This window comes from Astyanax mexicanus, chromosome 9, assembly GCF_023375975.1.
Source record: "Astyanax mexicanus isolate ESR-SI-001 chromosome 9, AstMex3_surface, whole genome shotgun sequence".
Taxonomy (NCBI): Eukaryota; Metazoa; Chordata; class Actinopteri; order Characiformes; family Acestrorhamphidae; genus Astyanax; species Astyanax mexicanus.
In genome coordinates, this window is record NC_064416.1 from 33,066,060 (window position 1) to 33,088,267 (window position 22,208).

Consider the following 22,208-nt stretch of genomic DNA (forward strand, 5'->3'; position numbering starts at 1 on the left):
TGGTTTAAAACAACCTGGCCTTTCAACTGTACTATTGGATAAGCTTTGATGAACATGTAGAAGGAGATTGTTGCAAAATCCATCAGAATTATTAGCAAATCACAGCTTTAGGCTTAAAAGTAGATCAGGCCGTTTCAAAAGAAGCGTTCTCACAGTTTTGGAGGGAGCGGTCGGTTGGGGAACAGTGCCACTCTCGTGTGGAACTGACCGTAATCAGAGGCGTGATTCATCAGCTGCTGATACAGCACACAGAGACGCAGTGAGAAATCTGATATTCTCACTTCTGCTGGGGGTTATTTGTCTTGTTGGTGTGAGTAGCATGTGTGTGTGTGTGCATTCCTGCGTTATATAAAATATTCATAATGATATTTGCCCTTTGACCTGTCAGATCAATGGCCTGTATAACAGCAGTTCCAAGGACAATGTAAGCTAATAGAGTAGACTAAAGACTCAGCTAAGACATCCCAGCTGACACACAACCGACCTTTAACATTGACATGTGGTTGAAATATGACTAAAGTAATGTCTGTTGTTGTTTCAACGTTGAAACAACGTTGAATCAACATTTAATGTTCAATGGTTGTGCTAACTTTGAAATTTTTAACGCTGAATCTTTTTTTTTATTTTTAATGTTCAATGATTGTGCTCACGTTGAAATTTTAACGTTGAATCAATATTTACTGTTCAGTGGTTGTGCTAATGTTGAAATATTAAAGCTGAATCAGCGTTTAATGTTCAGTGGTTGTGCTAACGTTTAAATTTAACGTTGAATCAACATTTAATGTTCAGTGGTTGTGCTAACGTTGAAATTAAACGTTGCATCAACATTTAATGTTCAGTGGTTGTGCTAACGTTTAAATTTAACGTTGAATCAACATTTAATGTTCAGTGGTTGTGCTAACGTTGAAATTAAACGTTGCATCAACATTTAATGTTCAGTGGTTGTGCTAACGTTTAAATTTAACGTTGAATCAACATTTAATGTTCAGTGGTTGTGCTAACGTTGAAATTAAACGTTGCATCAACATTTAATGTTCAATGGTTGTGCTCACGTTGAAATTTTAACGTTGAATCAATATTTAATGTTCAGTGGTTGTGCTAACGTTGAAATATTAACGCTGAATCAGCGTTTAATGTTCAATGGTTGTGCTAACATTTAAATTTAATGTTGAATCAACATTTAATGTTCAGTGGTTGTGCTAACGTTTAAATTTAACGTTGAATCAGCGTTTAATGTTCAATGGTTGTGCTAACATTTAAATTTAATGTTGAATCAACATTTAATGTTCAGTGGTTGTGCTAACGTTTAAATTTAACGTTGAATCAACATTTAATGTTCAGTGGTTGTGCTAACGTTGAAATTAAACGTTGCATCAACATTTAATGTTCAATGGTTGTGATAATGTTGAAATTTTAACGTTGAATCAACATTTAATGTTCAGTGGTTGTGCTAACGTTAAAATTTAACGTTGAATCAACATTTAATGTTCAGTGGTTGTGCTAATGTTAAAATTTAACGTTGAATCAACATTTAATGTTCAATGGTTGTGCTAATGTTTAAATTTCAACGTTGAATCAACATAATGTCCTCAACCTTCTGCCTTTTGAATCAGCATTTTACATTTCATCACCATATCATTTCTAAAAACGGTTGAAAGGATTTTTTTTTGCAGTAACTGCTTTTTAATTTAACATCATGTTCATGTTCTAATAGTTTGACTGTTTTAGTGTTTTTGAGATCAGATGTATCAGATTGGTCGTGGTGGGTAACTTGCGTTATAGATTTACTACAATGATGTAAGTTTATTGTTAACACTTTGTTAATCATAGGATTTTCTAATTTTAGTGAGCTATGGTTTATTAAAGGTTGAATGTATGACATTGAAACAATGTTGCTATATCAACGTTGATTCACTTTTCAAAACCAACAGTAGATTCAATGTTGATTCAACCATAACATCTATATTGATCAGCGTTGATTCACCATTTATTCAAAGTTGAAATGCCATCTGGGATGTGTTGTTGTCCAGTTTAGCTCCTGACCAGTTTATGGTAGGTTTTTGTTAGTTGAGTTAGCTCCTGATCAGTTTATGGTAGGTTTTTGTTAGTTGAGTTATATATACAATATACAATTATAAAATTTACCTGGTTCTGATGAACAGGGAAAAAAAAAAAATAACAAGGGTTTAGCTGATGCAGCACTGTACCAAACTAAATTGGACTAATTATGCTAAGAAAAGCATAATAAGATAATAAAATAATGGATCATATTACCCATCAAGCACTAAGACCAAAAAAAGCAATATCAAACACTTACATATAAATGGCTTTTTTTTACCTCTTGTTTTTACTGCACTGGCTCTGGTTGCAAATTTGAGATTTGTGGCTCCATTTCTGTAGAACTGTAGAGCGAATGATATATTTTTTTTTACCAGTCATTGGTTTGGGCAAACCAGAAGCACACCACAATACTTTCCATTTTGAAGATGCTCTGATTCCACCACAGTTGGCTAGCCATGACAGTTTGGCTCTTGTATACAGTATTTTACTAAGTATGCTGTAAATATACAGATTTATGTACTTATAATAATATATATAATAATAATAATATAATATATTAAAAGTACATTAATACTATGCTTTCATCAAATGTTTGAAAGTAAACTTTGATCATACTTTTTAAAAAGTACAATATAATGTCTTTTAAATTAATAGACTACTATAAAGTACACTTTTAGCTTAATGTAATTCAAAATACTTCTACAATACTTACTTCCAAATATACTTTTGTACATTTTTAGTTTTAAACAACTGTTACAGTAAAAGTTCACTTAAAGAACAATGTAGCATGTAACCTTTTATAAAGTAAATTAAATTACTACATTGATAAAATGTTTTAAAATATGTATATATATATATATATATATATATATATATATATATATATATATATATATATATATATTTACGTATTAAGTTAGTATAACATTTCAAATGTATTTCAATGCTATGTAATTATAATTAGGAAAATATAAATCAAAGTTCATTATATGATACAATGTTAAATAACACATTTAAATGTCAAGTAAAAAAAAAAAGGAAATTTGTAACACAAAATATATATTTTATTACCCAATAAAGTATACAAGTGTGCTACTTACAAACAAGAAGACAGAAACAAGAAGCATATTTGTACTTTAATGTAAATATACTGAAATTAACATCAATTCTTAGTACATTCCTAATATACCTGATGTTTAATAGTGATACAGGTGTAATACTCATTAAATGTATAATAATTTTACTGTAAGCTTATTTAAAATATATGGTTAAATACATGAAGTAGTTTAAATGTTTAAATGTAACTTAATTATATTTAAAATAGTTCCATTTTAATACAGGTAAGTACAGTTAGCATAATTTAAGTAAGACTTTTAAGTAAGTAATTGTATTTTTATACAATTAAAGTATAATAAGTACAAAAAGTTGTTGAAAAGTTGTTCCATTTTAGCACTCTTTATATAAACACTTTATATACACAATATATACACTTTAGTGCACTATAGCATAATAATGCTTAGTATACTTTAATCTAATTATTTTTTTCACTAAAGTATATAACTGTTGGAATAATAATAGTAATGTTAAATATTACTTAAAAAGTAATTAACTTTGTTCTGGCAGTAAAAATATGCTTAATAGATAAAAATATGTGTGACCCGAAGACCGAACCAAGAAAATATCAGCATGAATTATGACTGAGAGCCAGAAAGAGAGAAAGAGAGAGAGAGAGAGAGAAAGAGAGAGAGAGACAGATTAAGAAACAGAGACAGAGCAGATGCCCGGAGGGAGGGGTTGGTGAGGGTGGGCAGGGGCGATGTAATTTAATTAGTTCCACAATGGGGTGAATGGACAGACACGTGGTCGAGCTAATGGACGAGTGAGATGTGCTTTTTAGAGGCGCTAATTGTCCTGAAAGAGCCGGGCCTTTGTTCAGGCAGACTGATCCTCTTGGAGGGAGGACAGCAGGGGGGCGGACATAGCAGGCCCCCCCTCATCCCACCCCAACCATGTATCTCCCCACCCAACCCCCTACAGACATGCCTCTCAGCCCCGGGGTCCTTCAGACTCCCAGTGAGATGAGGCTGCCAGCTGACCACTGGCATCCTAAACTCTAGTAACTCTCAAACTAGAGTTATATACATAATTATATACAGTATAAATACTATACCAAATACAAATACTGTATCATTACCATATTAGAATGTTTGGGGATTTTCTTTTAATAAGTGCGTTTGGATACTTTGAGTTAAACTCATTGCCGACACAGATGTGCAAATGCACACACATGCACAAAGCAAAGTATTGCCAAACGGAATAGGATTAATATAAGCATAAATCTACAGCTCTGGAAACAAAAATAAAATATAAGACCACTTAAAATTATGAGTTTCTTTGATTTTACCAACTTGAAAACCTCTGGAATATAATTAAAAGGATGATAGATGATCACAAGCCATCAAATCAAGCTGAACTGCTCGAAATAAAGTCATCCAAAAGCAGTGTGTAAGACTGGTGGAGGAGAACATGATGCCAAGATGCATGATGCATGAAAACTGTGATTAAAAAGCAGGGTTATTCCACCAAATATTGCAGGACAATGCTCATCCACATATTGCTCCCGTCTCAAGAGCTTTCCTTGAAAATCAGATCTTATGCAATGGTCAGCTGCATCACCAGCCCAATGCCTGATTAAAAATGTGTGGGATGCAAAATCGGCAGTATTGGATGCATGAGAAAATTCAACCTGAATGGGATATGATTATCGCAGGATACCATTAGGAACCTCTACATCAAACTCAATGTTTGGCAAACTACTGTATGTTACACATAAGCTATACACTTCTACTGTATGTGTAGCTCAATAAATATGACAAAGATTCACCCATATCAGACTAAGTTTTTCAACAATTAAATGTTCTTGATCATCTTTATCTTACATCAGATTGTAGCATTGCAATCTGACACCTCCTTCTGGTTGCAACTACAATATATATATATATATATATATATATATATATATATATATATATATATATATGATAAGTGTACAGTAGTCTGTGTACAGTAGTCTGTAAGCTGTGAATGATTGATATATTGATATGGATATGGCCCCTGACCCTCAGCATTTACGTTTTTTTTTTTTTTATATATATGCTAACGCAGGCTGTCCAGCTTGCTTGCTACTGTGTCACTCCATCACTCCACCACCTTTATCTCCTGATTTCATATCTCCTAACTGCTGAAACCATGACAACAGCACTCCTCACCACGAGAAAGGTAGACGGCAAAGCTGCGCGGATACATCATGCGTCTGCTCTGAACGCGCCCTGAATTGACCTGTTCCTTCACCTCCTATTATTAGCATTCTTATGTAGCGTTCTGTTGCTGGTGCTGAGGCTGGGAGGTTGGACAGATGTACTGAATATTCAGAAGATTCAGTTCAACCTAGAAACCTGAGAAATTGTCTTATACAGTAAAGCTGTATTAAAAATTTATTATAAGTATGAAAAAATACAATAAAAAAAGTTTTAAATAATTAAACCAAACGACATAAAATAGGGTCAATACTCTGGAATACAATGAGTAAGAGTATGAGTATAAGAGTATGCTAGGTAGTCCAGCAGTCTAAAGCGCTGCCACTATGTTCACTAATGCAAATCCCAGTCATGCAGCTTGCCACGCCAGAGCTCTGAGAGAGCACAATTGGTCTTGCTCTCTTTGGGTTGGTAGCTGTTGCTCTTTCCCCTCATCCCTTCTAGGGTGATGTCGATCAGCACAAGGCGCCTGTGAGCTGATGTATCTGAACTGAGTCACTTCGCTTTCCTCCAAATTGGCTGTGCTGGCTACTCGGTAATGTTAGTATCGCTAGTCTTCACTCTCCTTCTCTGAATGGTGAATGGGTGGGGCTAAATTGGGTGAAAATTTCTAAATAAATATAAAGAGTAAATTAACAACAGCTGACATATTCCCAATATTGCAGTCAAAATCATTCTCCTTGACGTCACAGTCTTGTTGGGAGAGAACTCCATCCATCTGGACCATCCAGTATTGGACCACCCGGCATTCATTAATGAATAAAACAGTTTAAAAATTAGTCTTCATGTACTTCTGCATTGCAAACATTGAAAACTCTTATATGTGTGAGTAGTTTTTGACACTCCAGAGACACCAGCATTTAAATCTCTGTTTGCTGTTTAACATTTGCATTTTTGTGTTTCCTAAATAAGCTATAGTGCTTATCTTACACCCTGTGAAAGGTGTGTTCTGAAGCTCATTGCTATCTAGCACCCTATTAACAGTCTATTTTTGCACCTCTTGTCTGCATTGTTTAAATAGCAGAAGTGCTTGCAAGAATATATAAAGATATATGTTCAGGTCAATTTCAGGCATATTGCTATCTCGGCAATGGAAAACACAGGTGTGCCACTGTCTGAAAACAAACTAGACAGGCGGCTCATGAGTTTCATAAAATATCAAATATCACTTTATTTCAAACATGACGGCAGGCCTCCCAGGAATTCACTATGAAAAGTCTACACGTGTGAGCAACGTTCCAGTAGTATCCCAGACTTTAAAATTTAAAGAATTGTCACTGTCACACTTTCTGTCTCCTGAAGCGTAATGTGGGAATTTAGTACAGCTGGGAATTCCGCGTTGGGTTCAGTGGGATTTGCCAGCATTTTGTTGTTGCCAGCTAGCTTGTAAAACTACACAGCAGGGCAAAGACAGGTCAATTACTAGGAGATCCAGAGTTCCAGTGTTCTTGAGTTCTAGATTTCCAGCATTTAATTACAATGATGCGTTTAGCGCGTGTTTAACAGACTTCCCTGGGCAAGTTTAATTTCCCACACAGCTAAGCTCTGCTACTCAGAGGCATGGCATACGTTTTCTGTAAGGCGGACAAGCCAACATGAGTGAGAAAGCAAGTGCAAGAGGGAGAAAGAGAGAGAATGCTTTTTCCACAGCTGTATCCAAGCAACAGTTCTGTTTTGGGGAGTCAACAACCTCAGTAGTTGGAGTCACAGTCCGGCTTGGCGGGTGAATGAATTTCGGATGGGTGAATCAGGCCCAGAGTTCCCTCACACTTTTGGTGCCCGGCGCATCACGAGGTTTCAACGCTGAGATATGCGCGTGACTTTCAGTTACAATGATGATGCTGGTGATGATGATGATGATAATGGTGGTGGTGAGGATGGTGATGGAGAACTTGCCCATTTTCCATTGTGGAGGTGTTTCTGGAATTATGGGATTTTTTCCGACTTCGCAACCCCCTTCAAAACAGTACTCTCCGCGTCATTTCTTTCCATGCTAAACTTAATGAAAGTAAAGCACAGTTTAGGATAACTTTCTCAGAAGTGTTGCAGTCAAGAGCAGAAGACCAAGACCAAGCCAAGTCAAGTTTGTGTCAAGACCAAGACCAGGACATGACAAGTTTAAGTCAAGACCAAGACCAGGACATAACTCTCTTTTTTGCAGATTTTTTTTAAATTCAGCCACATTAGAGGGTTTTCGAGTATGAATATTCAGTTTAAGGTAAAAAAATACCTGGACATTTCAAGTCCAAGTCAAGACCAAGACCAGGGCATGTCGAGTTTGAGTCAAGACCAAGACCAGGACATTTTATTTTGAGTCAAGACTAGGACCAAGACATTTTTCTCTTTTTTGCAGAATTGTTTTAATTCAGCCACATTGGAGGGTTTTTCGAGCATGTATATCCAGTTTAAGATCATGCCATGGATCTCAATCAGAGTTGACTAGGCCAGTCCAAAACCTACATAAATTTTTTTTATCAATTCTGAGCTGGACCTGCTGGTGTGTTTTGGCTCATTGTCCTGCTGCAGTACGTCTGAGCTTAAGGTCACAAACTGATGGCTGGAATTTTCCTTCAGGATTTTTTAGATAGAAAGCAGAATTCATGGTTCTATCAATTACAGATTTTTTTTTCCAGGACCTGAATCCGCAAAGCAGCCCCAGATCATCACACTATCACCTCCATGTTTGGCTTTCCTTGCTTTTTGGTTTGTATTAAGATAATCTGAATATATAAGTATGATAGAAAAGCCAAAAAAAAACAACTGAAAAAGCAAATACTTTTTCACAGTAAGAACGATAGATAGATACTTTATCAATCCCAAAGGAAATTTAGAGTGTTTGGTCTCAGAATTGGAGAGGATAAGTGACCAACAGACCCTTTCTCATTAGACTTAACTCGATTAACCCTATAGTCCCCAGCTATGGAATGCCACTAACAGGCGTTACCGACATTGCCGTTCGTCCAATTGCTCAATAGGCTCTTCCATCGCACCATCAAACACATGGAAAACTGACAGACTTCAAGCACCCCCACTTCATCACCCCCTCCTCCCCCCAACCCCTACTTCCACCTCCGTCTGCTATAAAGAGAAAAACGCCACTCAGCAAGCCCTGTCTATGATATTAGTCAGCAACCCCATTAGTCTTAATGGCCGCCCCTGGGCACTGAGGAGCCTAGCCTGTCCTTTTAAAGACTATACAAGGAGCTCATTAAGGCTAAAACAAAGGAGGCTAGTGAGAGAGGGAGGGAGAAAATGAGTGAATGAATGAGTGAGTGACTAAAAGGGGTGGGGGTGGGGGTGTCTGGGGTTGGGGGGAGGCAGGGGGGGTGCATGGTGTAGCCTCCTCCCACTTTTATTAGCCTCCCACAGCAGCACCGACCGTCTGATCTGAAAGGCCGGCCTGGTGAAGCCTGACCACATCCCCCTTAAGAGCTAGCCTTGAGGACCCTTTAAGGTCCAGATCTGGATCTCCGGTGCATTTCGCGCCATCATCGCTCATCTCTGCCAGATGAAACGCTATCCATAGACGGGCTAATGGCTAGCATGCAAGGGATCCCTTTAAAAAAAAATCTATAGCTGATCAATAACGTCGGCTCCCCGCTCTCTTCCCGATCCATTTGAAGATGGGTGGCATCATGGCCAGACCTGCCGCTGAGCGAGACCAGCCGCTATTGACCAGGCTAACAGGGTTATTTAGCCCAGGGGAGGCTAGAATGCCAAGAGCGGTTAGGCTACGCTATCCACTGCTAAGAAAGGTTCGATTGAACTTTGTGAATAAATTAATAAATGAATGAATTTTTCTTGTTTTTTGTAAAGATGCAAAATTTTATTTATTCCCAACCAATTTAAATCAATGTTTTGGTAACACTTCTTTTTTTTATTTGAAGAGTATACATAGTACTACACAGGGCCTTCATAACACATTCATAAGCGTTCAATCATGCATTTACTCTATATAAAGCCATTCGTCAACATTCATGAATAGCTTATATTCATCAATCACACGGTAAAACCATTAGCGGCTTTAATTTAAAAACACGTGTTCAAACGTTGCCTTATTATTTACTTCAACTCAAGAATCTACCATTTTTTTTTTAACTTAAAATTATTTAATTTTCCTAAAAATTAACAGTGTGTACGTATAAATTGTACCAGTCAGGTTGTAAGTAGCAGTAAAGGCACTCCACTGAAGTACAGCATTGCAAGAGTTTTCAGTTTTCAGTGAAGTTTCTCCAGCACTAAGGCTGGGTGCAACAGCATTAGCATTAGCAGCTAACTGCAGCGCTAGCTCTTTTGCCATACAGAGGCGAGCTACGTTGGACAAACCGCTAGCTGATAGCGCCTTGGGTTACCGGTTACACTCAGGGCATCTTAGTCTAGCTATATCCAGGAGCATTTACATCCTGCTAGCCCTGCGGTTAGCGGCTAATGCTAATGCTGCTGCACCCAGCCTTAATGCTGGAGAAACTTCATGAAAAACTCACCCTTAGACAAAATATTGGAAATCTAAGCTTACTGTAAATAAACGGAAGTGCTTTTACTCACCCAAATAAATGTTTTTTAGTTGATTAATCAGTGCTGCTGGAGGTTTTAAACACTGTGTTTACTCACTGTCCTCCTCTCTATTATCTGTTAGATCCACCTTTTTGATACAAAGTAGTGCCCACAGGATGCTGGGTATTTCTGGTCGATGGACTATTCTCAGTACTGAAGTGACACAGAGGTGTTTAAGAACACTCTTCAGTGCTGATAGTTGTATGCACAAAGCATTCAGAAATATCCATCTATTGCTTTATGAATGCATCATTATTCAACGCTCATAAATGTGTAATGATGCTCCTGTGCCAATGCAGGTACCCTTCAGCTTAAGTGATACTGAAGGTAATTTTACAGCCCTTTTTTACACTTGTCAAGAGCATCAGGTGTAACTTGGGAAACGAGACAATCACCACGTGAGGACAATCGCGAGGGCAATTTGTTACCATGGCAGCTACTGTAATTAGCTCAATGCCAGAGCACACTCTACAGCCCAATCCCCACCACCTCCACCACCACAACCATATACATACACACTAACACACACTTACAACCACCCCCTACCAGTCTCCGTCTGCTTCACATGAGGGCCGACCATAATGGGCCGTAATGTCTGATCTAAAACCGTGAGCACAAGTTTGGTTCCAGCTCGCCCAGTTTAGTCATCTCCATAATTGAAATCCATTTCGGACGGAGACGGCATGCCTCAGTAAAGATAATCCCAATATAGAACACAGACAAAGACAACTCGCAATTACAGCAGAACAGAACACTGCCTATTAAAGCCCAGCCTTCACCCAGAGCTATAAATATCACAACCTCATCCAGAAGAAACCGGAAAAATACATACATTCTGATGATGCTCATTTCTGCTGGAACTATCATAGCCATATTGGATTTCTAGTAATAATACTAGGACACTATATGCAAAAAAGGTATTGGAACACTTTGCTATTCATTGTTACTTCTAACAATGGCTGTGTGGATTTGATTGCATTCAGCCACGAGAGCATTAGTGAGGTCAGGATGTTGAGCGATTGCCTCACCACCTCATCATCCCCAACTCAACAACTCATCCAATACGAAAGTACAAAATTGATTTAGATTTTTGTTTAAACTAAACAAACATATACATTTAATTTCCACATTTGTGGTGCACATAATCTCTCAATTATGCTACTGATAACTTTGTCATCCTCAAGGATCAAACTTATTGGGCTACTTTCCAGATTCTACAGTTGGACCAATCAGAATCAACCCAGCAATAGAGTGTAGCCAGATGTGGCCCACAAGCATGAAACATCTGGCCGGTGAGGTTGTTTGAACTATAATAACCGATAATTGAAAAAATATATACAATAATAAATTGCTTCTCTGGCGAGCTTTTGTTTACATTCCTCCCCTGTCTCTCTGCTACGCTCGGTATGACTTCAGTTTCAGCCCGTTCTTCTTTTTTGGTCTCCATATCTCCTTATAAGGACATTTTTACTCTGCCATGTCCCAATTCACTAGCCGGGCAGCAGTAGTGTATTGGGTCGCGACCCTGACGACATGGGTTCGAACGCATGTTAAAAGCGGTGTGTTTATTTGTTTATTTTCAACAGAGGGTTGTTCAACTGCAATTGGGTTGAACAACCCTCTGGGCTGGAGAGCTACTAGTCTTCACCACGTAATGGCTTGGAAAATATCTGGCCCATGGCCAAACTTAATTGCCGACCCCTGAACTATAGTATGGACAAATTGGATATGGATCATTCGTTGTTGAGTACTAAAATGTTTAGGCTGCTTTTGTTGGAGTAACATTGGGTTTCTACTGTCCAGAAATGGCTTTAATACTTTCTACAAGTTTTTAAAGCATTGCTGTGAGGATTTGATTGCATTCAGTGACACAAGTACACTGTACATTAGTGAGGTTAGGATGTTGGATGGATGATCACCACTCAACCTCACCTCATCCTCAGATTTCTTATTCAATCCAAAAGTATTGGATAAGCTCCAGTACCATCGTTCCAGAGGACACAGTTCTTCCACTGCTCCACAGCTTAATGCTCAATAATTATTGGAGAGATGGCTTTATACTCCTCTATCCCACAGCTGGCTTTGTGCCTGGTGCATATAGGTTTAGGTTTATCGGCTCTAGAGAACCAGATTCCTATTCTGAGAGTCCAATTGCAGTGGCAATCTCTAGAAATGTCTTTCTCTACAGGGACTAGAAAAGCTGTGTGTGTATGTGCACTTGAACATCTTTGTCAGCAGTGGGTACAGCTTAAATTAGCTCAAAAATGGAAACTTTAAAACTTTTAGTAAGAGTTTCAGTAAAAAACCTTTTGTTTCAGGCTATTTTGAAGCATTGATGATATATATTTCAGCTACTTTAAGTTACTGTAAATCTTGCTGACACAGATGTGCAAATGTACACATATATCTTGTCTAGTTTGTGTAGACAGGGAAGTATTGCCAATATAATAGAACTCTATGAAGCAGATGTACCTGTTTGAACTTATTGGTACATTGTTCAAATTGGCAGTGTGTTTAAAGGCATCATGTCTGTGTTCTTGGTTCATGAAAAATAATAAATAGAAAACTAAATGGTTATTGCTATGGTGGTTTCCATGATGTTGTTTGGTGGATGATATGGAATCCTTTGTAGATACTATGATGTTGTGAAGTGCTTGCTGCGTTTATCTGAGGGCTTTCTAGCGGGAAATTTGTTTTTCCCATAAAAAAAAACGATAAAATCCAACACCAGCTGAATTCAGCATCAGTTCTCACGACTAACTGGGAACCCATGGAGTAGACCATCCTGAAAAAGGTCAAACGCTGGTCAAGGGCAGCCAGGCTTGTGGGGGACATGGATGCGGCGAGAAGACCCTGTGAAAATATGCCGGCTTTGGGTTTTTATTGGTCCAGTCAAGGTGGGCAGGAAATACTCAGAGGTGTTTATGAGGATTTGGCTGTTGTTACGAGGGTGCTCACTACCTTCACAACAGTCCCACACTCTCAGCAAGGTTATCTGCCAGTCCAACTGTACTGGTGATTAGTCACAAATGAATTTCTACCCTTCAGAAACGATTAACTCAGAGTAATGTTGCAGTTTGTGAGTTTTTGGAAGGTAATGCAGTCTGAGGCTAATGTGGTTTACTTTATTATGTCTTTTAAACAGAATGACGAATTGTTTGTCAGGAGATGAGACATGGGATTCCTGACATTTGGAGTTCAGTGCAGTTTGGCACCGGCCACCACCAGCAAATACTGATTCATGGACATGTATGCACCATTTTTGTGTGATATCACCAGTGAAGCAATCAGTTGCATCACTCTGCTTGGGTTTAGTAGTATTTTCCTTTGCTTTTTTTGGGTCTTGAGAGATTGCTCAACTTTGTTCACAGTGAGTTCGGACAAGATGTGACTTCTGTTTCTTCTTTCTTTTTTTGAAATCACTCTTTGCCAAGTTGGTGAAGGAGACTAAAGCTGTGTGTAAAAGGGGGAGCCTTAGAAGTTCCCAGACCTAATTGCATAAAAAGACCAGAATTGCGTAAAAATAAACAAACATATACTTAAGCAAAAAAATAAAGAAACGCCCAACCAGTGTCTTTAGCTTATATAAATTATGTATTCGCACAATTTAAATTAGTGTAGCATCACCAGGGGTGAAGTAATGAAGCTAGGTAAAACCAGCAATAAAACAAAATCCCAAAAATATAATTAAAATATAAATAAAAACATAACACAATATATTTTAAGCAAATTAAGCAAAGCACACACATAATAAAAACGCCCCAAACAAAGAAGAAGTGTTGTCATGTGAAGCATGCTGGGAGCCCCCCTGGGAGCCAATCCCCCACCTCCAACTCAGCATCTCTGCAATACTCACATAAAATCAAATAAAAATAAAACAAATACAAAATACAAATAACAAAATATAGAGGCAAAAAAAACAACAACAACATAAAGGCTTGTATAAATCCTCTGGTAATATTTGTAACTAACATTTGTAACTAACATTACAAACTTCTGTTCTAGAAAACCTGATACAACAACATAACTTCTCAAAAAAAGGCAAATAATTACAATAACATTCTAATATAAATATAATATACCAAGCAAAGACCTGTGAATATGTAAAGGTGTGATACACAAATAAATCTATTACAATAAATGTCAAATGATCTTTAAACATGATTTTAAAACATCAATAAAACGTTCAGAGTGGTTTATTGATTAATATTGATTTTGCCAAATGGGTAAAACAAATATCCACCATTTAGTTCCCTTAAGTCTTACTGAAAATTGGCCTCTAAAGTGAGAATATGAAGATTGATAATTGACATTTGAATATTGGATGTCTGAATTAACTGTAATTTATATCTCTAAAATGTTGTATTTCAATTAATATATCTAATTAATAAATACATGATTTATCAGTTTTAATCAGTTGCTATAAAAAATAGTAACAATCTGAAGTTTCTGAAATAAAGGTCCAGATAGGCATTAATAAATCTGACTGGGTTTAAATCTTATTAAAACTATCCTGGAACAACAAGACAAAAGTAATTTTCTTAAGAAGACTAGTATCTAAAGAATGTATTCGTCCAAACTGCTTCAGTCTCATTTCCCCGAAAATAATGACGAAAAAGACATAAAACGTAACGAAATTCCCATTCCCGTTCTCATGAAAGGAGAGAGAGGGAGAGAGGGAGAGGGAGCTGAAAGGAATGTAATTGAATTGTGAATTACTCTTGACTCCGCCCACTTCACAGAGTCATCACTGCTTTCCCGCCCGTTTTCGGTGAAGCCCGGCCGGGCGGCGTAGTGATTGGTTGGAAGTGCACAGCGGTGCCTCGCACGCATGTGAGCGTAAGGTAATAACCAATCCGAGCGCAGGGGCGGGACAGTAGTAGCCAATCGAATCGCTTTTTGTGTGAATGTGGTTTGAAAACGGGTGGTAAAAGAAAACAAACCAACAGCAACGCCCTGACTCTGATTGACGGAGAGGGAGGGAGAGAGAGAGGTATTCATTTTTTAATGAAAAATATGATATTACTTTATATTTTATATTTTTAATTTTTAAATTGATACCGGACCTGACGGAGAGATAGAGAGTAACAGTGTATGTTTGAGAGAGAGATAAAGAAAAGTAGGCTAAGAGAGAGAAAGAGAGAGCATTAGTGTGTGAGAGAGAGAGAGAGAGAGAGAGAGAGAGAGAGCAGAAGAGAGAGGGAAAGAGAGAGCATTAAAGTAAGAGACAGAGAGAGAAAGAGAGAGAGAGAGCAGAAGAGAGAGAGAAAGAGAGAGCATTAGTGTGTGTGTCTGTGTGTGTGATAGAGAGAGAGCAGGAGGGAGAAAGAGAGAGCATTAATGTAAAAGAGAGAGAGAGAGCAGTAGTGAGTGAGAGAGCAAGAGAGAGAGAGAGAGCATTAGTGTGTGTGTGTGAGAGAGAGAGAACAGAAGAGAGATAGAAAGAGAGAACATTAGTGTGAGAGAGAGAGTGCGAGCGCAGTAGTGAGAGAGATAGAGCGAGTAAGTGAGTGAGTGAGAGAGCAAGAGCGAGAGAGAGAGAGAGAGAGCTCGCGCGCGCACGTGAAGTGTGTGTAGAGAGTGTGTTTGGAACTACAGTAGAAGTGAAAGGCGGTGGATGCGCGAGCATGACGGCAGCTGTCGATATGAAGCCGACGTTAATAATAAAAGCTGAGAAAGTGGACGGTGAGTAACGCACGCGCTTTTATCTTCCGCTCGGTCTGTCTCGCGATGCTTGTTTTCTGTGTCGCGCTGTAACTCAACTTTTTGTTGCTGGTTAGCGTTAGTGTAGCGCCGAGCGTGTTTGAGTTGAGTGTACAGTATGTGCTGCTGCTGCTGCTGCTGTTAGGTGGGTGTTGGTGGTGGTTGTTGGTGGTGGTGGTGATGGTGACAGTTTCCAGAAGACAATGCTCTTCCACGCAGAAGCTCCAGATGTGCCCATCAATTATTTAGACTGTGCTCTCAGCGCCCCGGAGCTGCAGGCAGTCTGACCGGGAGGGAGGTATCAGCTATCAGGGTAGAGAGAGCTGGAGCTGGGGAGGCTGGGTGTAAGAGGGTAGGGTGGTAGCTGGTTTTGTGCTGTTTGAAACTGGAGAGTAAATGTAGCTAGCTACCTGTTGATTGTGAAGTTGAGGGGTGGATGGTGGTAAGTAGTGGTGGGTAGTGAATCAGACCAGGCGTGGAGTGCAGAACATTAATAGAACGTTACAGTAGTGCACTAAAATTGAGGAGATTGATATAAATTATAATTGTGTTAAGTCAAAAATCATCTGGATCAGAATATTAATGTATATCAGTCAGTAGATATCAAATAATGGCTAAATATCACAAAATGTGACTTTTACACTTTTTTGGTTTAAGCTTTCTACAGCAACTCAACCTAACTCAAAAAAGCTTATCTTTTGTAAAGCTCAACTATTAAAGTACCAGCCTGGCGTGTGACGATACATAATCCAATAAAACTGCAATATCGGTATCGATAAAAAGAAATAATGATATCATACCACTGCAATTAAGTAGGTGCACATAAAAAAGATGTGAATCAATTCAAATTTAGATTTTTTTTATCAATTTTCTTAAAAAATAAACGTTTCTATGTAGTATTGTGCAATGTCATGCAAAATGAGTAAAAACAGTAATATAGACAGTGCATATATAGAGAGACTGCATATTAAAACCAGCTGAATCAGAATAGAAATCAATGGAAATCAATAGACACGTCTGGCTGGCCAGAGCTTTTAGCTCATTATAGCTTTTTTAAATGTAGAATAGTATATGGAGTGAGAAGTTTGAGCATGATGGAATATAGCTTGTATTTTTAAAGGTGTGTTTTGATGTGTGTGGGACGATACGCAATTTCAGTATTGCTATTGAAGGGAACATATCGGTATCATGCCTTTGCAGTTTTAACTGATTGTACTAAAAATATGTACATTGAATTATTTCTATGAATAAAACACTTTTTAAAGTGTTTTAAAACTTCTAAAACTCATTTTTAAGTCAAGCAAAGTGAGCACAATAATAGTAATGCTTAGAATCAGCGTAGTACTAAAATCAGCTGAATCATAATATCAGTGGATATGAATCAGAGGATTTCAATGGTATCAGTCAGCCCTCTAACAGTCCTGGCATATATAATAATAAGGATATGCTTTGAATGGGTGCTGGGTGAATGGGTTGAGTAGTAAGGTGAGTAGTTTTTGTAAATTATCTTTGGTTTAGAGCTCATCTTTAATGCTATAGATGAAAATAGCTAGGTTTCTTAAAGCTTAACAAAAGTACCACACTGGTGTGGGACGATTTTTTGTAGGATTACATTATTATCGGTATTAATAAAGAAAAAGTGATGTTGTACCACTGCAGTTGTACCTAACAGCACAACAAAATTAATGTGTGCATTATTTTTGTATATAGATATTTGTATATAGATATTGATTTTGTATATATTATATTTTGTATATACCTGTACTACAAATAGTTGCTAATCGTTAAACAACAAAAAAAGGCTTTAAAAGTATCGGAAAAGAAAAGGAGGAGCAGTTTTCCACAGAAATAAACCACATTAAGTCCATTTTGGAACCAATTTTTAAATTTTTGTTTCTATTATTTTGAATTCTCCCCAGTGAAAATTACCTAGTGTAATCTTATATATCATATCGCATGTCTAATATTCACACGTTTCCCAACTTGTTCATGACTCGTTCAGCCACTGCTTTGGCAGAACACTCCTCGTCACAATGCTGTTTCACTGCCCATTCATCATTGCAGCGTCCGGGGACGGCCAAAGGGCGGAGGGAGGGAGTGAGGGAGGGCGCATGCCATGCGGCTTCAGGCCGTCAGCATTCTCGTCCTCCCCCTCACCGTCCTGACAAGACACTCCTTAGGCCTGGCCTGAGGTGATGAGTGTGCAGGCTGGTTAATGCTCAGTGTGTGTGTGTGTATGTGTGTGTGTGCGTGTGTGGTGAGTGTGTGTAAGTGAGAACATAGCCGTAGCCCTGTTGAACACCCGTCCAATGCACTTTTAGAACGTGACCCTGTTCTGCTCGGTCAGAGGGGCAGTGGGAGTTCAGTGGCCGCTGGATTTTTTTTTTTTCTTTCTTGAGCGAAAAAAGCTGACGTCTATTCACAGCACTCTCTCTCTCTTTCTCTCTCTCTCTCTTTCTATTTTTCTATATCTCTCTTTCTCTCTCTCTCTCTTTCTATTTTTCTATATCTCTCTTTCTCTCTCTCTCTTTCGCTCGACCCCTTAAGCACACACACACACAACACACCAGCTGTAGATACATCATGGAAACGTGTTATTCACCCCACAAGCGTGTCATACTGAAAGCTGCCTGCTGTCTAAGGTGTGAGATCTGAATCATTCTAGCACACACACACACACACACACACACACACACACACAAACAGACACACACACACACACACACATACACAGACACATACTTATATAGATACAGTTGTGTGCTAAAGTCTCAAGCACCTTTAAAAATATTTTATCCGAATTAAAAACCCTCGACTCTGGACTTTAAATATGTACTGTAGAATGCTCATGGGACAGACGCAAATCGAATAGTAAACCCAAACTAATAATGAAATGTTACTTTCATTTCAAGTTAGATTGCCCATCGATACCTATGCGAGTTGTGTGGTGCTAGTTTTTTTAATGGTCTGTGTTCTCATAGAATTTTTTTTTTTTTTGTGAGTTCAAGCATATAAGGTAAGGCATTACCACCCACAGTGGACAGCACGGTGGATGGAATACAATTGTCCTTTTTAAATAGACTAATTAGTGATTCTAATTAGCAGAAATCACACCCGCATTCAGTGCAGGAGACTCCACCCACATACATATCTCCCAGGTCAGTGCAGTGTTCTTTAGCTTCTTTATCTTCTTTAGCTCTGTCCCATGACTTTTGGCATGACAGTATTTTTGACATAGTTGCTCAGGAAACCTCCCTAATATTAGAGCATTCGGTTAAACATCTCCAAAGCTCTCCTTATGGGAGTCCATCATGCTTAAACCCCAGTAATCAACACTTGCAACTGTAGTATTGTTATTATATACACTTACATATATATATATATATATATATATATATATATATATGCATGTATACATATGGGTGTGCACATAAATGCAAGTACACAAGCTTTACTCGCACGCTCGTTCACACGCACACTTTTGTATTTGTTTATCAGGCGCATGGAAAAACGCTCATGCTATTTAAGAAGGAGAAAAAAAAAGAAGTTGCTGATAGCTGCAGTACGATTGCCAAAACTTTGCACTATCTTGCAAAACCATTTCACAACACAGGCTCCCTCCTGCCCGGTCAGTCAGGAAAGCCCTGGGTTAGCAATGTTTCTGCCAAGGAATGAACTCTCGGCGTAAGACTGAGCTGTAATCTGTTCTGCTCCTCCGCTCTGTGTATCTGTTACAACACTTTAAACTCTACAGCATGCCAGGGGGCAGCCAGGGTGGGCCGAGGGTCTGGGGGACAGGCAGCATGCTGGGGGGCTGAGAAGTGAAAGAGGAACAGGAGAGAAGGTTCAAAAAAGTATGAATAACTCATCTCTACACTAAGGACGAACAATTTGTTGTCATAATATGATATTAACACGATGCATTGCCCACAATATTGATGCTATCACAATACTGTGATTCTGTGATACCCAATACATCGCAATTCTATACAATACTTAAGCAAAAATACACAAGAGGGGGTGCTATAACATGTAATCTTGGCACTGCTGTGCTGCGGTCATAGGCAGGTCGTGGCTGTACTGTTTGGCTTGTAAGCGCTGCATTGTTGCTAAGTAGAGTAATACACGGAGAACTTCGGTTACAGTGCATTACCGTCTGATAACGGGACTCATAAAACGCTTCTCAGCCAATCACATTGCAGGGTGGGAACTAACTGTGGTATAATCTATGACAGGGAGTTTATTGTTAGAGTTTATTGAAAGCCGTGCATTGACATGATGCATTACAATTGAAACAATATGATATATGATACATATGATATCAAGACAGAAAAGAAAAAAGACTTTTCAAAAGGTCACTAGTTTGAATTCTGATTATTCTGAAAGCACCAATATGACAATTCTGGGCCAGCCCTAGTAATCATTGATTATTTCTGTAATTACAACTTTTCTATTACTATGTAATTATAAAATAATTGGTAATAATTAATAATTAAGTACAAAAAAAAAAAAACTGAGAATAGGCTCTCCTACAGCTACAACAACCGAGCAACGGTGCAGCGCTTACAAGCCAAACAGTGTAGCTACAAACAGAGCGGCAATGGAACTATTTTAACTCGCTGAGTTTTTATAACAAATTTTTTCTCTCGTTCTCTGTAACACAAACTGTTTTAATAAACAGTTATAATGGTATATACTGTGGTATATCTTTTGTAAACGCTCAATGGTAATGCTATAACCTGTAATATTGGCACTGCTTTGCTGCAGAGCAGTCCCTCTCATAGTGTATTTGTAGCTGGACAGGAAAAAAAAGATAGTTAGAGGTTATATAGGTGATGGTTTAGATGAATTGTCCATAAATTGACCAGTTCTACTTCAAGTATGTATTACTGCAAGTATTATATCTATATATATTTTGCCCATCTCCACTATGCCCTGAATTTGCCTATGCAGTGCATGCCCCCATTGCCCCTGCTGCTGCTGCTGTCCAGTGATGCCTTGTAACTGTTTGATAGCTGGTATTAAGTGAGAACGACTGCTGACATGGACTTCTGACCTCCTGACTAGTCTTAGTTTGTCAGTGCCTGCTTTCATGCTTTCCTTCTCTTCCCCTCTCTCTCTCTCTCTCTCTCTCTCTCTCTCTCTCACACACTTCCCTCTGTTTACTCGAAGGTGATAACAATTAAATTTTGACCAGTTTAAGAATTCTGAGTTGGCAAGTGGAATTTGTGAATTCGTGCTGTACACATGCATTTCTGGACAAGCTGAGAGATATAGAGCTACTGTTAATGAAAGTGAAAGAAGCATTTTATTTTCACAATTTTTTTTCAGACCTCCTGACTAGTCTTAGGGCCTAGTCAGGGCCTGCTTGACCTCTCTCTCTCTCTGTTTACTCAAAGGTGATGAACTGTCGAGCTGAATGAATCGAGTCGAGAGCCACACACAAGTAGTTTACAGTTCATCGCAGATGATCTGATTTACTCCGTAGACAAATAGAGGAAGAACAGACAATGGAGGCTCCACAAGAGGACGATGGCCTCCACCAACACACTTACGTTCACAAATAGACTTGGCGAAATACGACTGGCTTAGCACATTCGCATGCCCTAGCACAAACAATACGGGTCCAGAGACACATCTTCCTGAGGACCAGTCCTTACGAAGGTCACGGCCATGAGTTATATGTATTTAAAGTTGCCAAATAAACCAGATATAAACAGGTAAACCTCATGCTTACATGGAATATGGTAAAAGTCATGGAAGATGATACTTTTATCTTTAGAGATGTCGGTGTATTTGCTAGGCTAGCATGCTTGGACCCCAGAGATCTCCGCTCTGTGAACTATATGCTTACATGGGATTTGCCAAATGTCTAATATGCTTGGATCCCAGGAATCACCACTTGTGAATATATGATTAGTTGTTATAGTTATAGTTTAGTTTATTAGTTATCACCTGGTTTGGTAAATCAGTGCTTAATTATGTTAACTTATGTGTTTTAGAGTGTTTTAATGTATTTTTAGAAAAATAATAAAAAGATAATTCTAATGAAAACTGCAGTTTCTAGGAACCGAAAGGCACTGAAATCACGTTTTTGGTGCAAACCGAACAAATAAAAAATTTGACTGTTTTTGTAGGTTTTCTATTATTTTGCCATTTTTTCACCACTGTGTATTGAATACTGAACATTTTTAACATACCAGCAGATACACCGACAAAACACAATACACAATTTACATCAGCTGTGTTGCTAGCTAGCTGCTATTTTAATCATTGGTTTACTTCAGCACGGGTACTCTCGTCACACATTCACCTCAGCAGTGTGATTTTAGTCATGAATTTACCTCAGCTGAGTTCCACTCAAGTGATATGTGAGTGAAATCTATGCAGAGAAAGTTTAACATATGGTGTAATATGACTTAACTTGAGTGAGTTATTGCTCTATGAGTTATTACTCTAAAAAAACAATATTTCCATAGTTTTAGCAGTAAAAGCTCCCTTACTGTTCAGAGAAATTGTTTATAATAATAGATTTGATTCGGATTAGATGCCTTAAACTTCTCCACAGTATTG

At 38.3% G+C, this 22,208-nt stretch overlaps 2 protein-coding genes across 3 annotated transcripts in view; both read left to right on the top strand.

Annotated features, from left to right (window-relative positions):
- LOC103026716 (ATP-sensitive inward rectifier potassium channel 1) overlaps positions 1-22,208 on the top strand; it is a 342,879-nt gene that overhangs the window by 287,318 nt on the left and 33,353 nt on the right. The gene's annotated exons all lie outside the window — the stretch shown is intronic.
- ets1 (v-ets avian erythroblastosis virus E26 oncogene homolog 1) overlaps positions 1-22,208 on the top strand; it is a 109,588-nt gene that overhangs the window by 32,073 nt on the left and 55,307 nt on the right. Inside the window, exon 1 of one of the 2 annotated variants that reach the window (XM_007250993.3) lies at positions 15,180-15,617. The exons of the other annotated variant lie outside the window; for it this stretch is intronic. Coding sequence (XP_007251055.1) covers positions 15,560-15,617 — 58 coding nt within the window. The 5' untranslated portion in view covers positions 15,180-15,559. Of the gene's footprint in view, positions 1-15,179; positions 15,618-22,208 lie in introns of those variants that run through there. 2 annotated transcript variants of the gene reach the window in all.